This window comes from Lynx rufus, unplaced genomic scaffold (genome assembly GCF_022079265.1).
Source record: "Lynx rufus isolate CCGP_SWC_20201006 ecotype Redwood Valley unplaced genomic scaffold, mLynRuf1.p SCAF_5, whole genome shotgun sequence".
Taxonomy (NCBI): domain Eukaryota; kingdom Metazoa; phylum Chordata; class Mammalia; order Carnivora; family Felidae; genus Lynx; species Lynx rufus.
Window position 1 is genome coordinate 54,208,879 of NW_025814867.1, and position 21,545 is coordinate 54,230,423.

Genomic DNA, 21,545 nt, shown 5'->3' on the forward strand with positions numbered 1-21,545 from the left:
CGCTTCTCACTACTGGTTTTTATTGGTTTATCTGAGCAATCAATAAACTCCAATGGAAAAAAAAAAGACAATGTGCTATAATTATTCTGGAATATTCTAAGATTTTTTAATACTTCAAAATGATAGATTAAGAAAATAACCAAAAAGGTAAAAGAGAAATTATACGAAGAGTTTAACAGTTTGTACAAATAGGTAATAATGTGGCATTGTAATATTCAGAACTCAAAATATAATCTAAATAAAAGGACCTGAATATCACTAGATCATTACTGAAAAAAGTGTTCCAATACAACTGCTATAGCCTAAACAATGTCAGGTAAAACCAAGAAAGGAAGAAAATACACATGTGTGTGTGTGTGTGTGTGAGCACATACACACACACACACACACACACACACACACAACACACCCATTCCAAAACAAAAAAACATTAAGTTTACCCTTATATAAAGTGATGTGAGTATGGGAGAAATGAGGGGACTAACAGATTCAGAAAGTTTAGAAACTCATCATTCTTCAACTTGAAAAGGTAAAAGCAAACAATGGACACAGTCAAAAATCTGTAAAATTGTATAAAGCATAAACTCCTGAAGGCACATTTTGAAAAGACAGTAAACATGATTTAAGGAAAAACAAAGGGAATTATATCTTCACTCTAAAGGTAAAATAAGATAATATAAATTTTTAAAGTTTGATCAAATGTCCAAATAGTCCTTTGCTATCTCTGATGAAGGACCACATTTTTCTCTATTTCAAATATATTGTAAAACATTTTGTAAGATAAAACATAAATGAATTATTAGAAAAACGATCTTATATTTGGGTGTTGTGAGAATGTCAAATTGCTACAAAAATTTCTTACCTCTTACTTTCTAATTTCTGTACGTGTCCCTTCACAGACCTGCAATAAAGTCTACAGATGATTCTTATAGAAGCACTGATATAAATAACTAAGAATGAAGGTAGAGAGGCCTGTCATATTTTCTTGACACATTTTTAGGTATTCTTACTAACAAAATATAGGGTCATGCATTTGAGAAAATATTTATAATTGCTACCTTCCCACATGAAATAATAAAGGTCTGACTGCTCAGATTTCCCCAGCTTATCCTCCACTTTATCATGAGTATGAAGAAACAGAGCAGAGCTCAATGAAAACATACGAGATCACACTAGCAAAGAAATTATTTGGTTTTAAAAAAAGCTGCTCTTCAAGATCCTACTAGACTAAACAAAAACTGTGTTTTATGTACTTAAGCTTAGTACTTAAGTAGGGTAAGAAAAATGTCAATAAGAATTTGAAAGTAAGATTTAGAGCAAATAGTTTGCTTTGGAAAATTACCTGCAAAACATGATCTCAAATATTTCAAAAACAATGTAGCTAAATTGCCATTAAAAAGAATTTTTAAAAATCCACTCTTTAGAATATAAAATAGAAAAAAAAAACTTTTAACAATACTCTAGTAAGATGATCACAATAAGGTTTGTAAGTATCAAAAGGATATGTTTTGGTTCTTTTAAAAGAGATATCTTCAGTCTCATGTCTCCACTTTCAGCAGAATTTTAAAATGCCACTTGATTGCATTCACTGTAAAAATAAAAGTTGAAGGGAAAATATAAAATCTGCATTAAAAACAAACACATGTACACAAAAAAATAAAAGCAAACAAAACATCTTAGCACTCTAAGGACACTGAAACACCTTTAATACTGTTGGCATCAAATACACGGAAAGAGGAAGAAACTAATCAGTGTGCTAATCCTGCCAAGGAGTGACTGGAAGCCTTGGGTTGGACTCCAGAGGTCCTCTACAACCTGCCTGAACATACTAAATCTGACCAGGTAAATAATTTCCAAATGCTGTCCTGGGGCCAAATCAAAGGACTCTGTAAACTGGAAACCCCTTAATGGCAGATCAATATTGGTCCTATTGAATGATTTATACATTAGAATAAATTTCCAAGGTCAGATCAAGGGATCAAGGCCTTAATTTTAATGGCCTTAATTCTGGACCCCACATGGAAATATTATGACATCAACAACCTAGTGGTCTAATCTGAGTGTACATTCTTTTTTTTTTTTTTTTTAGTTTATTTACTTATTTTGAGAGAGAGAGAGAGAGCGCACACGCACGCCTGCATGCATGAGCACGAGTAGGGGAGGGGCAGAGAGAGAGGGAGAGACAGAATCCCAGGCAGGCTTCTCACTGGCAGTGCAGAGCCCAACATGGGGCTCGAATTCACAAACCATGAGATCATGACCTGAGCTGAAATCAAGAGTCAGAAGCTTAACCAACTTAGCCACCCAGGCACCGCAATCTGAGGTGTACATTCTACTGGAGGTAGATACGCTGCCCAATAGTTATGGTTGCCATGGTGGCAATGTGGAAAAGTAGGTGAGTTATTTAAGGAAGAGGTAATAAATCTCTTATAAAAGTTACATAAAAAGCACAATATAATTGCCAAATAAAAATATGGAAAAAGAAGAGTAATATTCCCCCAAATAACCATGTCATCAAACAATATAAATCAAATGGAGCTTCCTCAAAAAATTAAAAAAAGAATTACCCTATAATCCAGTAATCGCACTACTGGGTATTTACCCAAAAAACACAAAAACACTAATTTGAAAGGATATATGTACTCCTATGCTTATTGCACCATTATTTATAATAGCTAAATTATGTTAGGAGCCCAAGTGTCCATTGATAGATGAAAGGATAAAAAAGAAGTGAGACATATATGTATATATAATGGAACACTATTCAGTCATAAAAGAATGAAATCTTGCTATTTGCAGCAACATGGATGGGTCTTGAAAGTATAATGCTAAGCAAAACAAGTTGGTCAGAGGAAGACAAATACCATATGATCTTACTCATATGTGGAACGTGGGAAATAAAACAAAGGGGAAAAAATGAGAGAGAGAGGGAGAGAAACCAAGAAACAGACTCTTAACTATAAAGAACAAACTGATGATTATGAGAGAGGAGGTGGGAGGGGTGATGGGTAAAAAAGGTGATGGGGATTAAAGAGTGCACTTACCATGAAGAGCACTGAGTAATGTATAGAATTGTTGAATCACTATACTGTACACCTGAAACTAATATAACACTGTAGGTTAACTATACTGGAATAATAAAAAAAAACTAAACAAAAGGTATAAACTAAGAAAATGCTAAATTGTCTGAGTCTAATTTATAGTGACAGAATTCTGAGTAATATCACTAACCTAAAAAGAAAAAAAATGAAAGTATATTTAAAGGAAAAAAAAAACACCCTTCACCAAGTAGAAAATTACTGCTAAGTACATTAAAGGAGGTGCTGAGTATAGATTAAGTATTCAGTAGGCCTCCCTTAGATAATTTCTCATTCTCCCAAATCCAAGAAGACTTTTAGATCAGCAAGGTAGTAAATACAGCTGTATTTCAGAGCACCTTTTTCACTTACTCTGCTCATAAATTTGTTAGACTAGGTCGGGGTGAGAGTAGCAATAGGGACTGTTAAAAAAAAAAAACACAGAAAAAAATCTGAAGTTTTATGGTCAACCAATATGCTATTGGGGTCAGAAACCTTTCTCCTCCTGCTAGTTCACCTAGGGAGATTTCTGTTCTTCAGAAGTATGCATCTGTGTATAGTAGCCAGAGCAAGAACACACTTTCTCCTAGGCATTCTTTCCAAGCTTACTTTTTGGTCCTTAGGAGCACCTTTTGTACTTTTCTCAAAACTCCTTCCTCCCTTTCATCAGAACTTCTCTAATTACAGGGGAAACGAGCAAAAACATTTACAAAATGTTGCTTTTTCACAATAATTCAAATTCGCCAAGCTTATAAGGATTTTAAAAGAATAAAGGCAGAGAAATAGTTGCTTCTGGAAATGACAACGCAATAGATAAGAAAATATATATACAATCTGAATATATAATTACACTCAGACACTTAAAAGATCTTTAGCAAAGACATGATGTATCCTACATCAAAATACCTCAAATTGCTGAAATTCATAACAATTAAGAATAATTCCTTACCAAAGATATTATAATCCCATATAAATAGTAAAGGCAGTCTGGTGTTTACAAGAAAGGTATCTGCAACCATTCAGAAACGTGGTGCCAAGGAATCAGAGGGTGGCATTCTAACACTGGGAAGATTCTCCCTAGCTCAGACAGATTTTCCCCATACATCCTATTTAGCTGAGATCATCTGCTGAGATCATCTGCATGATATGTGCATTGTGATGTGAGACTGGAGAGAGGAATAATGGAAAAGTAGTATTCGAGCATAGCCAATTTGGGGAAGTGCAAAGCTGTCTGAGGACTGCACTGAGGCTTTTTTTTCTGGTCACCAAGGATCTGACCAGTCAATAGTATTTGGGGAGAGGGAGTGGCTGGGGTAGGGGAGATAATTGTAAGAAAATCTCTAGAGGATAGCTAACTTGATTTATTTTGCAACTTTATATGGGAAGCAGATGGGAACAACTATGCCTTTGCTACTAAAAATCATTGATCATTGATAAATTGCTTTTGTTCCAGTATGGGTCAACATTCATGGGGTTTAAGAGGAAAAAATATGCCCAGCAAACCCTGATAGTCCAGCTACCAAAATATACTCCAAATCTGGTCACTTCTCTGTGCCTCCATCATAGTCCAAAGCCATCATCATCTTCTACATCCATTACTGCAGTAAACCCAGAACTAATCTTCCTGCTCCTACACTTACCACTTCAAATTCTTCTAAGTACAGCAGCCATAATGCTTTTAAGGTTAAGTCAGATCACAACAGCCAGTATTAGTCAGTATGGCTAAGACACAAGTGAGTGAAGGGAGTGGCAGGAAATTGGGAACGAAGAGGAGGGACACACAGATCATGAAAGGGCTTGGAAAACCACGATAAAAGCTTTGGTTTTTCTTCTGAATGAATGGAGAAGCCAGTAGAGGGTTATGAGCAAAGAAGTGATATGATCTGACTTACATTGTTAAAGTGGCAATATGGATGGTATGAAAAAAAAAAAGATCAAGGATGAGCAAGACTGAAAGCAGAGAGGCCAGTTAAGATTTCACTAATCCACAAGAGAAATCAAAGTGGCTTGAATGAGGAGGGTAGTAATGGCACAAATGGTATGAAGTGGGCACATTCTGAAAATATTTTGAAAGACGATTCCACAGGATTTGTTGATGTATTGGGTTTAAGAGAAAGAAGAGCCAAATAATGACTCTAAGGTTTCAACAGGTAGAATGCAGTTGCCATTTACTGAGATGAGGAAGATGGAGTGAGAAACAGGTTGGAAGGAGGATATCAAAAATTCTGTCTTGAGGGGCGCCTGGGTGGCTCAGTTGGCTAGGCGTCCGACTTCGGCTCAGGTCACGATCTCACAGCCCGTGAGTTCGAGCCCCGCGTCAGGCTCTGGGCTGATGGCTCAGAGCCTGGAGCCTGCTTCCGATTCTGTGTCTCCCTCTCTCTCTGCCCCTCCCCCGTTCATGCTCTGTCTCTCTGTGTAAAAAAAAAAAAAAAAAAAAAAAAAAAAATTCTGTCTTGAATTTGTTAAGTTCATTATACATCCAAATGGAGAATTCAAGGAGAAAATGGATATCCAAGTTTGGAGTCAAGGGAGAGGTCAGAGCTAGAGATCTCAATGAGATATTAGTTTGTGGGTTATCAGCACAAAGATCATATTCAAAACCACGGTGTAAGATAAGACTTAGAACATAAAAATGTGATAGCTTCAATGGTCTAGAAGTCCTACGAAAGTCTGAAGAATTGTCAACATTAAGATTCAAGAGGAAGTGGGGCACCTGGGTGGCTCAGTCAGTTAAGTGCCCGAATCTTGACTTCAGCTCAGGCCATGACCTCATGGTTCATGAGATAGAGCCCCACATCAGGCTCTACGCTGACAGCACACAGCCTGCTTGGGATTCTCTCTCTCCCCTTTCTCTCAGCCCCTTCCCCGCTCAAGATAAATAAACATTTAAAAAAAAGATTCTAGAGGAAGTAAAACAGAGAAAAATAAGTGGAGATACATAGACAATGGGATGCTTAAAACAGATTTGGGGAGAGAATGTAGATATTGGTAATGATAAGGTAGGTTAAGACTGTCAAAGTGGGTGTATGAGATCAAGGAACCAAGAGGCCAGGGAAAGGAATGGATTTATTTGTGGATGTTAAATCACTGAGAATAATGATAATAATAGTGGTGGGGGATAAAGACAGCTAGCCAGGTGCTAAAATATTCATTGAATGAGGAAAAATAGAAAAGAGACCTACAGCTGACTACAAAAAGACAGGATAAAGAATGGTTTAATCTGGTAGGACTTCTTTTAAAGGGACTAGGGAATTTTAAAGAGGAAGAGAAAGAGACTCAATTGTCCAGATACATCAGTGAAGAACAAGGCCCTTTGACATATAGGATTCTGGGAGGCAAAACAGCCTCCACTTGATGAGGCCAGGGGGAAAGCAGTTTCCTTAGATTTAAGGAGATTTCCTTAGATTTAGCCAGATTTAGGTTAGACTAACAAGGTAAAGCAATCATTCAGAGTAAAAGTTGAGGGTAAAAGTTGAGAGTAAAAGCAGATTTGGCCAATGACACACTGTGAGTTCAAAAAGGTTGAGTTTTAGATGGGGAGGAACTAAGAGTTTGGGACAGATGGTGGGAAATGGTAGAAATGGCCAGCTGCCCCTCCAATATTCACTCATCCCTGCTTCTGTGGTAGTAGAATCTGAATTTTTGCTGTACACCTTGCTACCTAGAGTAAAACTATGTTTCCTAAGTGCCCTCAAAACTAGTGTGGCCACATAGGGCATTAACAATTCTGAAACCCACATGGAGATACTACAGCATCATCAACTTAGTGTCCCAATCTGGGATTTACACTCTGGGGGGTTAGATAACAATGCCCAACAGTTGTGGTTAGCCACAGCAGCAATATGAAAAGTAAATGAGTTACTTGAGGAAGCCATTTTATTAACTCTTATAAAAGTTTTATAAATCACAATATAACTGACAAATAAAAACTTGGAAAATAAGGGGTGCATGGGAGGCTCAGTTGGTTAAGTGTCCGACTTCAGCTCAGGTTGTGATCTTGCAGCTCGTGAGTTCAAGCCCCGCGTCTGACTCTGGGCTGACAGCTCAGAGCCTGGAGCCTGCTTGGGATTCTGTATCTTCATCTCTCTCTGCCCCTCCCCTACTCTCTCTATCTCTCTTTCTCTCTCTCTCAAAAATAAATAAACATTAAAAAAACATTTTTTAAAAAAAATTGGAAAATAAAAGTAATACTCCTGGGGCGCCTGGGTGGCTCAGTTAGTTGAGCGTCTGACTTCACCTCAGGTCATGATCTTACGGTTTGTGGGTTTGAGCCCTGCATCAGGCTCTCTGCTGTCAGCGCAGAGCCTGCTTTGAACCTTCTGTCTCCCTCTCTTTCTGCCCCTACCCTGTCCTCACGTGTGCTCTCTCTCTCTCTCAAAATAAATAAATAAACAATAGTTTATTTTGAGAGAGAGAGCGAGAAGAGGGGAGGAGCAGAGAGAGAGGGAGAGAGAATCCCAAGCAGGCTCCACACTGTCAGCATGGAGCCCCACACATGGCTCATCTCATGAGCCACGAGATCACAACCTGAGCCGAAACCAAGAGCCCAATGCTTAACCAACTGAGCCACCCAGGCACCCATCAAAAATAAAGACATTAAAAAAATAAAAAGAGTAATACTCTCAAGCCATGTTATCAAGGCCATGTATCACAAAGCAGCAACAAGATAGAAGGAACCAAGATTCTTGACCTTGTGGAGAGTCATATCAGCCTTGTATCACCTATTCACAGATAGAGAATAAAGTTTTATCACGTGTAAGTTACCATCATCAATGGCTAAACCTAATAATGAACTAACACAGGGAATTAAGAATCATAAATGTGGAGACTGACGTATACACGGATGTAAGGTATGCTGGAATAGTTCCAATGGTCTTTCAAGGGAAGGTGGATAGGCAATTTAAATGGTTGCCTTCTTTCTGGAACTGGCCTCTTAGGCAGTTTGTAGTTTGATGCAGCATTTTGTAAGGGAGGAAGAAGCAACCTTCCTAAGAGCACATGGAACTCTGTGGGATTCCTTTTCAATCTGTCAGGATCAACTTCCATGGGCAGTTTAGGGAAGGAAAGGAATTGCAGAATTATAGAATAAATAAATTTCACCAGCCTTTTCTCCTAATTTTCCCAACCTTAAACTGTGGGCTCAGTCTCTGTACCTCCTCTATAACTACACTCATCACTATGGTGATATCACCTAGTTTCATGGCTTACTATAAAGTCAAATATATTGACTACATAGTGACAACTTACAATTTCTTATCTCCAGTTCAGACCTCTCCACTGAACCTGACTTTTATATCTAACTGATTATTTGACAACTTATCTGAATGTCTAACAGACATCTCAAACTCGAGATCCAAATAAAACTCCTGATCTTTCCTCCAACTTCAGTCCTTCCACAGCCTTACCCATCTCAGTAAATGGTAATTCCTTTCTTCCACTTGCACAGGCCAAAAACTTTAGAATTACCACTGACTCTTACATCCAAATCCAATTTTTAAAAATGAAAGCTTTTACACTTTGTCTTCAGAATATCTGATTTTCACCACTCCCAATGCTATGACTCCAGTTCAAGGTGCTACCATTTGTTAACCTAAATTATAATAACCTCCTAGTTGGCCTCTAACCCCTCATGATCTGTACTCACCATGGCAGCCAAAGTGACTGCTTTAAAATAGATCACAGCATTTCTCTGCTGAAAATACTCTAATGGCTTCCTATCTTACTCAGAGTTAAAACAAAGTTCTTACAATGGTGTTCAATGCTTTTATTAATCTAATTCCTCTAATGGTTAATTTTATGTGTCAACCTGGCTACACAATGGTGCCCAGCTATTTGGGCAAATGCTAGTCTAAATGTTGCTGTAAATGTATTTTTTAGAAGTGGTTAACAGTTACATCAGTCAACTTACAGTAAAGCAGATTACCCTGCATACTGTGAGTGGGCTCCATCTAATCAGTTGAAGGCCTTATGAGCAAAGACCATAGTTTGCTAAAGAAGGAATTCTGCCTCCAGACTGCAACACAGAACATTTGTCTGAGTTTCCAGCCTTTGGACTCAAGACTACAACGTCAACTCTTCTTTCTCTGGAGAGCCCTAATATACCCATTATTTCTTTGACCTCACCTGTTTCCTCACTCTTTTCACTCAAATTGCTCCAACCACATGAACCTCTGTTTTTCTTCTAACATACTAAGCATGCTCCTGCCTTGGGACCTTTGTACTTGTATTCTTTGTCTGAAATCCCTGCCCCTCCCCCATAGCTGCGTGGTTTACTCCTCTACCCTCATTTACATCTTTCCCCCAAAGTCACCTCAGTAAAGCCTTCTCTGTATACCCTATTTAAGGCCATTTGCCATATTATGCATTTTACTTACCGTTTCCCCTTCTAAAATGTAAGCTCCTTAAGTGTAAGAATTTTTGTATTTAGTTCATTCCTATATCCTCTGCAACTAAAACCATCCTTGCATACAATAAAATGGAATCAGCAGGCATAGCTCATAAGTGTAGAAGTTAAAGGTATATGAGTGTACATATAATGATATTTAAGTGTAGAGGCTAAAGGAAGAAACAGAATAGTAGCTATAAAGGCCTTTTAAACTAGGATAGACCTCAGTATGTTTGGGAGCAAAGGAGGAAGTACCAGTGGAGAGAGAAAGATTGGCAATACAACAGAAGTAGAGGATAACTAAGACAGCATGGTCCCCCATGAAGTCATTTGATCATGGACACTGATAAACACATAAATGAACAGTTCACAGAAATATATATACAGACCATCAGAAGGCAATCAAAAACATGAAACAAGCCTCAGTTATAATTAAAGAAATGAAAACTAAAACAACTAGATACCATATTTCTGTTATCAGAGTGGTCAAGTGCAAAATACCCAGAATCCAGGGCTGGTGTATGGAGAAATAAAATACTCCCATACATTACTGAAGGGCAGGTAAATTAGTGCTAATTGTCATTCATTCTTTTGCTCTCCACTCCAAAACCTTTGACTGCTATGAGTTTTTTCCCCATTATAAAAAAAAAAATTATTACCTCTCTAGCCTTCCTTACAGCTAGGACACAGGCAAGTAGCCTAGACTCCGCCAATCTGACACATCTGTGCTTTATTTTGGGTTAGAAGCTACTGATTCAATGGAAGTATCATATAAGGAATCTACCTCGGGAATAATTCCTAGTCACGGGAATTTATCATATACATACAAATGTACACCAAGATATCTATGCAACTACATAAGCCTGTTTATTACAGAACTCTGTATAGTTCTATCAAAAATGAAATTAAAATGTTTACGACAAATCACACACTCATGTTGTGGATATATGTACTTATAATGTGAAACAGGGTTAGAACCAAGAAACTAGAACTAAGAATTAATGTTAAGAATTAGATTTAACATTGTGCTAATTGAAATAATCCAGTCACAAAAGAACAGATAATATATGTTTCACTTACATGAAGTACCTAGAGTAGTCAAATTCATAGGGACAGAAAGTAGAGTGGTGGTTGCCAGGGGCTGGGAGCAGGGGAGAAGAAGAATGAGAAGTTATTATTTAATGGGTACAGAGTTTCAGTTCTTCAAGATGAGAAGAGTTCTGTGGATAGATGGAAGTGATAGTAGTATAATAATATAAATGTACTTAATGCCACTGAACTATACACTTAAAAATGGTTAAATGGTTTACAAAAAATGGAAAAAAAGAATTAGATTTAAGAATTAAAACTAAGAGGTAGAATCACTAACAAAATGAGAAAAATTTTAGGCAGGAAAGAGGGAAGGCATAATTTATCAACTTATAGATAAGAAATAGACAAGCCTCAGTAGTGAACAGGAATGTGAAGAATAGATAAAGCACAAGAGCTAGATCATACCAAGTTCTGTTTGGGTCATTTGCATACTGGCTAACCCTTGGGTATTGATATTAAAACTAATACCCAAGTCCCTATTTTTAAAAGCGCAATTTTTATGAACAGTTTTCTAAATTGATAGCTCTGATCAGACTCCTGTGACTCTTTCCCAGGAAAGCAAGGAGGGAGAGAGAGGCAGATCTTTTACTCAGGTTTGTCCCACCGTAAAAATACTTGCAGACTTGGGGCGCCTGGGTGGCCAAGTCAGTGAAGCTTCCAACTCTTGATTTCGGCTCAGGTCATGATCTCACAGTTGGTGAGATCCAGTCTGGCATCCAGCTCTGCACTGACAGTGAGGAGCTTGCAGGATTCTCTCTCTCCTTCTCTCTCTGCCCCTCCCCTGCTTGCTCTCTCTCTCTCTCTCAAAATAAATACTTTAAAAAAAAAAATCACTTGCAGACTAGAGCTAAGATTTCTTGCCTGGCAGGGAAGAGAGAAGCAGGCTCATCATTTCCAGGGACAGATTCAAAGTCATAACAAGCAAAGGAAGCAGGCTTGTGAAAGGCCATAGAGTTCAATTACTGAAGACCTCCAACCCCATCCCACTCCAATTCCTGTATGCATTTGCTAAAGTATATGTGTCTGCTGTGGTACTTACATTTCCCTGCAATTCTAGCTATGATTATACCTAGCTCTTGCCAACCAGACTTTTATTATTCTTGTTTGCTATATTTATAATCCTTTTGCAGGGTGACCTGATAAATTCTAGCCTATAAACCATGTGATTCTCAAATCTGGAATAAGTAGTCATCTTTCGTTCATCCGTTTAATTCATCACCTAGCATAAAAGAACCGCAGTCAGCAATATGCTAAAGTGCTGTGCAACTATTTAAAAAATGAAATGAATCTGTGTGTATTGAATCTGTATGTATTGATACAGAAAGATGTCTATAATGTTTAATGACAAAAGCAAAGTTAGCAGTATTATATAACACACACTTTTTTGTATAAATAAAAAGGGATATATGTTTAAGCTCGTGTATTTTAAAACATTTTTCTAGGAAGAGGAGCAAGACAAAGGAGACCTCTGTGAGGGTAGTGACATTGGGATGAGAAGGGAGGCTTTTAATGATCATTTTATGTTTCCGTACTGTTTAAAGTTTTTACCATGTTCATAGTATTTTATATGTCTATACACTTATATATTTGGCATAGGATTATCTGATTGGATGATGGCCCGGTTTTCTTTACGCATTTCTGCATTTGAAAAAAAAACTAATAATTTTTTTTCATAGGATCACCATTCTCATTCTCTTTAAAGTCTCTACTGTATTTGACCCTCTTATTGAAACTTTTACCTACTGATCTTCCAGATACTGTATTCTGTTTTCTTCCTTATATAAAATAGGGCTAACAATACCTACTTCACAGGTTGGTTATGATTAAATGTATATAAAATATCCAGTAAAGTGCCTGGAACATAGTAAGAACTAAATAATTATTAGCTATTCATAGTGAAAATTGGTTTTTGTCACTCTACATATATTCACTGTTTTCCTAGCTACAAAGAATTTTTCTCCACTACCCCACTTTTAGCCCATGTGGCTTCAGTGAAGCCAGCATGAGAGAGACTAAAGCCAATTAGAACATTCCATTCCCTTTGCACAGAGACTGTTTCACAGGTGGCCCAGGACTTTTATTCAAATAAATGATGGGGAAGAAAAACTCTCCTTACCCCTGGTCTTTAATTTTAGAAGATTTGAGGCTGGAGTTACCATAGCCATCTTACCACACCAAGGGAAGGGCCTGTAGGTGCCAGAGACCACTATATGAAAGTAATGCCAAGACAACGGAATGCAAAGCAGAGCAGAGAAATCCTGTGTCTTTATTTGAACACTAAATCCAGTGACACTCACCTGATTTTTCGATTATGGAAGCCAATTTATTTTTTCTCAAGACAATTTAGATTAGGTTTTCTTGTTACCTATAATCTAGAATCCTGAGACATTACCATAATCATTTCTTTCTAGGTTCTAAGAAGTGACAGTTTCTGGTGCTATTCTCTCTTTATTTACAACCTTAAAAACTAATCTATTTTTATGTTTCAACCATTCACATAGTACCATCTCATCCTATTTTCTTCCCTAACCTATATTCTCTTTCTCTGCTGCCCACTGGATATATCTTTCCTAATTACAACCTACATGAATAAAAGCAAACTCATTTTTCAAAACAGTCTTTCCCCAGAAAACCATTCCACTTCCTCACTTCCCTTTTTTTGTGTTAAGATAGGTGAGAATTTCAATAACATTCATGTACTAATATACGAAGTGCATGTATATACATATATATATACACACACACGTATTATACATATGCATATGTGTCATATATAAAATGTATAATATGTAAATGTATAACATTATATTATCAAGATGAATATACACCATTATCTATGCTGTTCTATAGTCAATTTATTAATCTTTCCTTTTTAAAGATTTTATTTTTAAGTAATCTCTACACCCAACTTGGGGCTGAACCTTGACCCTGAAGTCAAGAGTCACACGTTCCACTGACTGAGCTGGTCAGGCCCAATCAATTTATTAATCTTGAACAAATTCTCTAAGTATTTATTCATTACTTACATAAACCCATGTTTATTTATTCATTTTTATTTATTAATTAATATCTAATTAATCCAAATATTTATAATTAACTAAAACTTGATTAATATTTTTAAAGGTTTATCCACAAATCTAATATCAGACTTTATGAATGTTGAAACCACATTATAAGACAGACAAAAAACATTTTTCTTTTTTTTGGGAGTGAAAGAGAAAGAGGGAGAGGGAGAGTGTGCGTGAGGGAAGGGCACAAGGAGAGGGAGAGACAGAATCTTAAGCAGGGCTCAATCCCCTGACCCTGGGATCATGACCTGAGCCAAAATCAAGAGGGGGCACCTAACCAACTGAGCCACCCAGGAACCCCAAAAAACATTATTATGATGACGACAAAACTTAACTGTGTACTTAAGGAATTGCAAATGTGGATTTGAATTCTAATTCCGATTGTTCTCTTTGAATTTATTCTTATTTCTTCCTCTGTGGTACAGTTTCACTTTTAAAATGTAAAAAGTGAGGGTTCTGTTCTCAGACTGCCTGAAATTACACATAATGGTTGTTAGTAGATGATTTTGGATCAGAAAGATGAGACTTGCTTTACTTTCCCAAATGACTGTAAATTAGTCATCCCAATCTGACCAGCTTCTTTTTATAATTAAACTGTTAATTTCATGAGAAGTATCCAAAGTATTGGAAGGGATCAATCAAGTCTTTTTTCTTGACTCTAATCTCTTCCCAAATCACTTCTTCACCTGTTCTAAGTGTCCTACTTTCACTTTAAATTTAAGTCTACTCTGTAGCTGTTTGCTATGTCTTTGCTACATCATACAATCTGGCTTAAACATGTTTTAAAAATACTTGTTCTGGGGCGCCTGGGTGGCTCAGTCAGTTAAGCATCCGACTCCGGCTCAGGTCATGATTTCACGGTTTGTGGGTTCAGGCCCTGCACTGGGCTCTGTGCTGACAGCTCAGAGTCTGGAGCCTGCTTCGGATTTTGTGTCTCCCTCTCTCTCTGCTCCTCCCCCACTCACACTCTGTCTCTCTCTCAAAAATAAATAAACATAAAAGAATTAAAAAAAAAAAAAAAGCTTGTTCTGAGCGGGTATGGTTAGGTTCGACTAAATCTAAAGCCATAGGTAACTTGATTTATTGAAATAACATTTCTTTCTCATCTGTCATTAAGACCTACTGTTATTTAGAGCAATCATCAAAGACAGTAAAACCAAGAACTATCTCTAACTTATTTTTCTTTCTATCTCCTCATCACTAATTCAGGAATTCACCAACAAAGAATAGTATCTGACTGACTTTAAGTGTTTAGACTCTTAACCATTAAAAACTAGAAAAGCTGTATATTTTTCCTCCTAAATGTGCCTGGATTTTTTCCATTCTACTCTGTAAGCACTTTTCACCTTCCACATAATAAAGCTATGCCTGATCTACATCTTTTTCCTGTCTTAACACATCCCATATAACTGCTGTTATTTTTTTTTTCTTTTTTATCAAGTCATTCCTTCGCTCAAAATTTTTCTAATAGGTGTTTCCTCTATATCATATCTACCATCCAAAATCTGGCTGTCAAGACCCTTCATAAGCTGATCTTTTAACTTGACATCCCATTATTCATCCTTAGCACATGCCCTAATAAGGTCAGTGTTGTAAACACAGTAATATCAAATGCTTACAGCATATGTGTTAGAGAAAATTATAAATAGTCCTATGAGGTAGGCATTATATCCTGATTTCATGATAAATAGTCTCAGAAAAATTGATAAATTTTGTAAATTATCCAAGCATATGGTTAAAAAAAATGATGGGATTTGGGATTTTGTTATGTTACATCCTTCTACTACATTGTGATCTGTGACCCTTATACACCACTCAGTTTGGTCTAGTTTTTGCTTTTTTTTCATGGTTGATCTCTCCAACTCAGGTTTTGTAGTATTTTACAAACTTCAAAAATCCAAATGATTCCAGAAACTTTCAAAGAGAATCACTACATTTTCTTGATATAACCAACAGTCAAATTTTTTTTCATTGAGTTTTATTGTCCATACTTTGTCATATGAAAACAATAATTATTTTTTTCAATTTTAAAGGAATAGTATAGTATGGAGTCAATGCTCCTGCAAACCACACCAGTCTCTCTGAACCTCACCAAATTCTTACAGTTGGCAGGGAGTGTCCTCTACACCCCTCTTGAGAATCACTGAACCTGACATAATGCTCCTGGGGTCAGACTTAACAATACTTACTTAGAATGTTAATGCAAATTCATTCATAAAGCAGACTTATCAGTGATTCAGTATGTCAGCCCTAGATATGCAAAGGTTAAGGGGGGTAAAACGGCTCCCAGTTCTCAATGTCAACTACATAAGCGTCGCTGAATAAATACTTATAGGAGATAGTCAAATCAACCAGTGGTTAACATAACGGCGGATTAGGATTTGGGAATCTGATCAAAGTGCTGGGAAAACTAGCTCCCCAGAAAAATGCACAAACACACGGAATTCCGCATACAACTTAGCGGGGGACCGTGGGAGTGTCAGGAACTCCACTGAATCTCAACCACCTTACCAGCCGGACTACAGACTCCAGGTTAAAAATTGACTAACAAAACTAAATTCTCTAGGAACAGGAATATTTGCTTAATAATCCTTATTATACCTTGTACAGTGTAACGCATTCAAGTTGCTTGAGAAATATTTGCCCACTGATAATTTTCTCATAAAGACAATCAGATGACACCGACAAATCATTTCTTCCATTACGAAATCTTTCAAATGATTTTGAAAGCCCGAAATCTCCTTTCACTAGTGACACTAATGACCTAACACCAATAAATTCGAAATTACTTTGCTATTCACATGTAGACTATACTATTATTCGCCAATCCAGGTTTTCTGTTCTTCTTGTCCCTCTACTCCCTCCAAACTCTGGGCTTCCTGCTTCGGATCCCAAAAGCTACGTCCAGAGCCCCACTGCTTCCAGGGAGACGGAAAATAACTGATGCCCTATGCCGCATGCACTATTAAAACAGGTATGGTGGGATCCACTGATGGCCACAATTTCCAAACCCTTTCCTCACTAAGTCCAGAGGTAAAGAGATTTACCTTAAGTTGCAGGAAAGCAGTGGCGATTATTCCCACAGAGCTGGGACCAGTTACCAAGAAGCCTCCCAACCTCCCTGTCACCATAGTGATTTCTAAGAGCTACGCACACTCCTTCTTCTCGCGATACTACCGCGCCCGGGATCACCCAAGCCCGCTCTCTCTTTAAGGGACGTTAGGGGACGACTGAGCCCCCCCTCCACCTAGGGGGTGGAGCCCTACATTTTTTTCCCTCTTGTTCAAACCTCTACAGTTCGAGGTGTTTTGTTTTGTTTTTTAATATTTTTATAGGAGTACTGTCGCCGTAGGCCTCAGGCAAAACTGTTTCGCTCCGCGTTTTCACTTAGAAACGTCTCCGGCCGCCAGGGTCCCGCCAAGGATTCACGCAGGCGTGTATGCGACCAGAAGATGGCGGTGGTAGTCGCCGCATTTTTTTCAAATTAGTGATTCCCAGAAAGCACTGCGCGCATTTGTAACGAATTTCCGTTCGAGTTTGTATTTTAGGCGCCATTTTCGAGTGAAGGACCCGGAGCCGAAACACCGGTAGGAGCGGGGGTGCTGTACAACGGTTTCCAGCTTTGATCTGCCTGGGCTGCCCCGCAGGTAAAGTACTTCTTTTCCTGATCAGGTTGTCACACTCTTACTTCCTGCCCCGTCTGCGGGCGCCTGGAAAGTAGAGGCCTTGAGCTGGAGCAGCCGAAGTCTGGGCTAAGGCTGCCGCCGGGAGATTTCTCTCGCTGTCACCCCTCCCCCCTCGGCCGCCTCCCGGCAGTCGGGACTCCCGCGCGCTTCGCGCGGGCGCCACTTCCCTGAGCTACTTAAGCGTCTGTCGGCGGGGGTGCGGGACTACGCGGACTCTAAGCCTTGCGGATCTCCTCTCAGAAATGCTGGTCTCTCGGGGAAAGGGCGTCTCCCGTGCCCCGGCCCCCTGACCTCTCTTCTCTCAGGGGACTAATCACCGGGTCTGAGCCCTTACTGGTGACCTTTTGTAGTTTATTGTCCAACGAGACTCCGCAGCGGGCCCCGGAGAGACAAACCCCACCACCCCAAGACGATTGAACTGGAGCAGGCGCTGCCTGTGTCCGATTTAGAAGTCGAGAGTGGTCCACCCCAGTCTCCGGCCGCCTTTCCGGGTCGGACGGTGGCGAGGAGACTTGGAAGCCCTCGGGCCGTCAACGGCGCCAAGAGCTAAATGGCGGGGAAAGTGGGCGGCGAGTCGCCCGTTAGTCTTAGGTACCTTAGGAAGAGTTGATGGTCCCTCAAACCTGAAGGTAATAGAACTCTCAACAAAGTCTGTGCGCTTGCTTCCCTAGCCCGAGAGCGTGGGAATGTCAGTAAATGCCGGCTTATGGGAATTATTTCGTTAGGAAATCAAAGGAAAATATTCTTACACCCTTATACTGTGGGAGGATGAGGGTGAGGAGCCATTAGGAAAATATAAAGAACTTAAGCAGTTCTATCCTTGCTTGATTACCGAGCACGTCTAGGTTTTCCCACTTGATTCGGACTTAAGACGAATCCCGCCTTTTTGGCACTTGGGTTTTATGTGCCTTGTTTAACGAGCACCCGCTGGCGTCGAGCGGGGATTATTAAAAAGGGGCTCTCGGAAACGGATGGACGGAGTTTCCTCCCGAGTCGGGTGGGGTAGGGGCTTAGTCGGTTGCAACGCGGGGGCCGGCGGGAAGTGTACCGGCCTTGTCCTGCAGCCCGGCGGGCTGACTTGCTCCCGGCTCTCCCCCTGCCCCAGCGACCATGCCCCGTAAAGGCACCCAGCCTTCCACCGCCCGGCGCAGAAGAGAAGAGCCGCCGCACTCCCCGGACGGCACCAGTAGCGACGCGGAGCCGGAACCCCCGCCTGGCCGCGCGGGCAGCCCGGCCCCTGCTACCGCAGGTGAGTACCCCGCCGCGACTCGGCAGGAAAGCGCGCTGGTAGACCCGGGTGGGTCAGCGCCCAACTCGGGACTGGCTGGTGTTTGGGGGCGCGGAGGTGAGGGGCTGCGGAGTTGACGTCTGTAGGTCAAGAGGAGCAGCTCAAGAAGCTGGTGGGATTTTCAGAGATGGAGTGGTCGTGCAATTTCGCTTGTAACGGTGCCGGAGGGGATTGGGGCAAGTTCGTGGCTGCAGTTATGAATTTCTGTTTGTGGCCTTTTATTTCCGCGGAAATCGACATGGTCAGCCAATAGCTAGTGGACTTTGTTCCAGACAGAATTAACTTTATTGTATGTTAAAGTTGTTTGACGCTAACAACCTCCCAGGTCTTAAATTGTTTTTAAAGAGATGATAATTTACTCGAAACTACTGTAGCTTTTTGAGTACAGGAATTGGATGACATTAGGCAGCCCCTGTGACAGTGCCGCTGGAGCTCTTTGAGTGTCCAAAGTGAGGGTTCCTGGTGCTCAGAGATACGGAGAAAGTTGGATCTAGAACCTTAGGATTTAACCACCTGTTTAGACGTGGAACAGAGAATCGGGTTGTTGTGGTTTTCCCAGATTTGCTTTATGTTGTAGTGTTTTGACTCTTAAGATACATTTTTGTGGGATTTTGTGACTGGTGGCGTTTCTTTTAAGAATTTCTTTTTATATGAAACTAAGCTGCAATTCTCATTTCTCCTGAATTTAGGATAATACTACATTTCAAGTGGAAAATACAGATTCCTAGGGTTCATAAATAATATTTCCCCAAAGATTAGCAGGCAGTAGTCCTCCGAACTAATTGCACTAATGCAGGCTTTTTTTCCCCCCTTGCCCTCCTTTTCCTTTGACTGACTTAGAGACACCAAGTGAGGAAATTGATAATAGAAGTTTAGAAGAGATTTTGAATAGCATCCCTCCTCCCCCGCCTCCAGCAATGGCCAATGAAGCCGGAGCTCCTCGGCTAATGATAACTCATATCGTAAACCAGAACTTCAAATCCTATGCTGGGGAAAAAATTCTGGGACCTTTTCATAAGGTATTTGACCATTTTAAATAACTATTAATAGGGTAATGTGTATATTTCAATTTTTATCATGTATATCCTGCTTGATAACACATGGTATGTTTCCTGTGTTTTTTAACAACTGAAATTGGTTTTTGTTTATCCTGGTGGTTATGTTTGGTACCTCTTTGGCTGTTAAGTTTTCCTCACTGAGTAGAATTGGTGAGTTTTTTGTTTGAAGGCACTATTTTCTTTATTAGAATGAATTTTATAAAGAAAATAAGCTAGAATTAGGTGTTCTTTAAAGCGTTGAAGCTTGTTATCGAGAATATAAGTAAACAAGTTGAAATGAAAACTTTTACTTAATAGTTTCGCTGCAAGTAAAAAGCGCAAGCGTTTTAAATTAAAATCAGTATGGTATGACCTTTTCTTTAACTTCAGTTTAATTTTTTTACTGTTCTTTTTATGCAGCGCTTTTCCTGTATTATTGGGCCAAATGGCAGTGGCAAATCCAATGTTATTGATTCTATGCTTTTTGTGTTTGGCTATCGAGCACAAAAAATAAGATCTAAAAAACTTTCAGTGCTTATTCACAATTCTGATGAACACAAGGATATTCAGAGTTGTACTGTAGAAGTTCATTTTCAGAAGATAATTGATAAGGTAAGGGACTTCTGACTGTTTTAGTTATTTACAGCCTCAAGTGTGGAACACAGGATTTCCATACATTGCACATTTATTATTTTTGGCTTAAATAGGCTTTTAAAAATTAGTGTATGGTTAAAGCAGAATGGATGGATACTGATTTCGTTACTTCCAAGATCGTATTTTCTTTGAGTAGTGGTGGTGGCAGCCATTAAAATATTAAAATTTTTAGCCAGGGCAATGAATTATAAGTAGCTCATGATAGCTACTTTAGAATAAAACATTGAGCAGTTTTAGTATCTTGAGTGCCAACACAGGCATTCTTTCAGTATAAAGTTACGTTTTTATTGCTTTCAGATAAATTACCTAAACTTGAAAATGTAACCGATGACTAATTTTATCATCTCCATTTTAATTAATATTAGTAGTCTTGTGTGTCTGTAATGTGAAAGAACTCTACTTCAGTTTACACTTTTAAAACAGGGGAAGGGTTAATACATGTGTTTTCTAGAAAAGGAAACAATTTTAGCTAAAGTGTCTATATTATCTACGTGATTCTGGTTCGGTTGGTATTGGTTTTTTTCTCATCTAATAATTAACTTTGGAAATTCATGGCTTAAAAATGACTAGTTGGAACCTAAAAATACAGAAAACTCCATAATGAAGCAAGAATGTGATTTGGATTCTAAGTTATGTACTTTAGATTTTTTTTTTTTATATAAAGGGCTTTAGTTAAATTTACATGGTATCTATATTAATTTTGTTTTTTAGTGCTTTTCTATTGTACAATTTAGGTTGGAAAATTAGATTGCCACTAAATCAGGTTTGATTTCATTGCGTATTATAATTATGTTCGATTTGTGTAAATTTTAAAAGCCATTTGTCAAAATGACAAAGCTTTTAAAGGAAAGCAAGTTTTACTATTAAAGTAGATTTGCACATCATTTTTTAAAATCCAGTTGATTTTTTTAAAAATTGGGGGAATGTAGTTGTCAATTCTTTGCAACTGTTTATACCTTCCAGTGGCATATTGTTTACCAAAAAAAAAAGACAAAAGCTAAGCCAAGTTACGCCATTCCTACCTTCCTTTCTTTGGATCATTTCTTGCAGCTTTTCTAAGTGGACTAGTAATTTAATCTGTCAACATGGTTTAATAGTTGGAGTGAGTTTATTTCAGATATGGTGAGATTCTTGTACCCCTTCAAATACTCTTTTTCAGTCAGTAGAGTTTTAGGCTTGTTTGGAAGTGGGTTTTTTGTTTTGTTTCTGTTTGTTTGGCTTTTTGGTTTTTGTGATCTATGAGGAAAGGGATCAAACA

General features: G+C 38.8%; 1 protein-coding gene across 2 annotated transcripts in view; it reads left to right on the forward strand.

Annotated features, from left to right (window-relative positions):
• The first annotated feature begins 17,165 nt into the window (after positions 1 to 17,165).
• Positions 17,166 to 21,545, forward strand: part of SMC4 (structural maintenance of chromosomes 4) — a 45,930-nt gene continuing 41,550 nt past the window's right edge. The window contains exons 1-4 of one of the 2 annotated variants that reach the window (XM_047098844.1): positions 17,166 to 17,269; positions 18,414 to 18,557; positions 19,437 to 19,615; positions 20,054 to 20,245. In XM_047098844.1, the coding sequence (XP_046954800.1) occupies positions 18,419 to 18,557; positions 19,437 to 19,615; positions 20,054 to 20,245 (510 nt within the window). In that variant the 5' untranslated portion in view covers positions 17,166 to 17,269; positions 18,414 to 18,418. The remainder of the gene's footprint in view (positions 17,270 to 18,413; positions 18,558 to 19,436; positions 19,616 to 20,053; positions 20,246 to 21,545) is intronic. The other variant, XM_047098845.1, reaches the window with a different exon arrangement.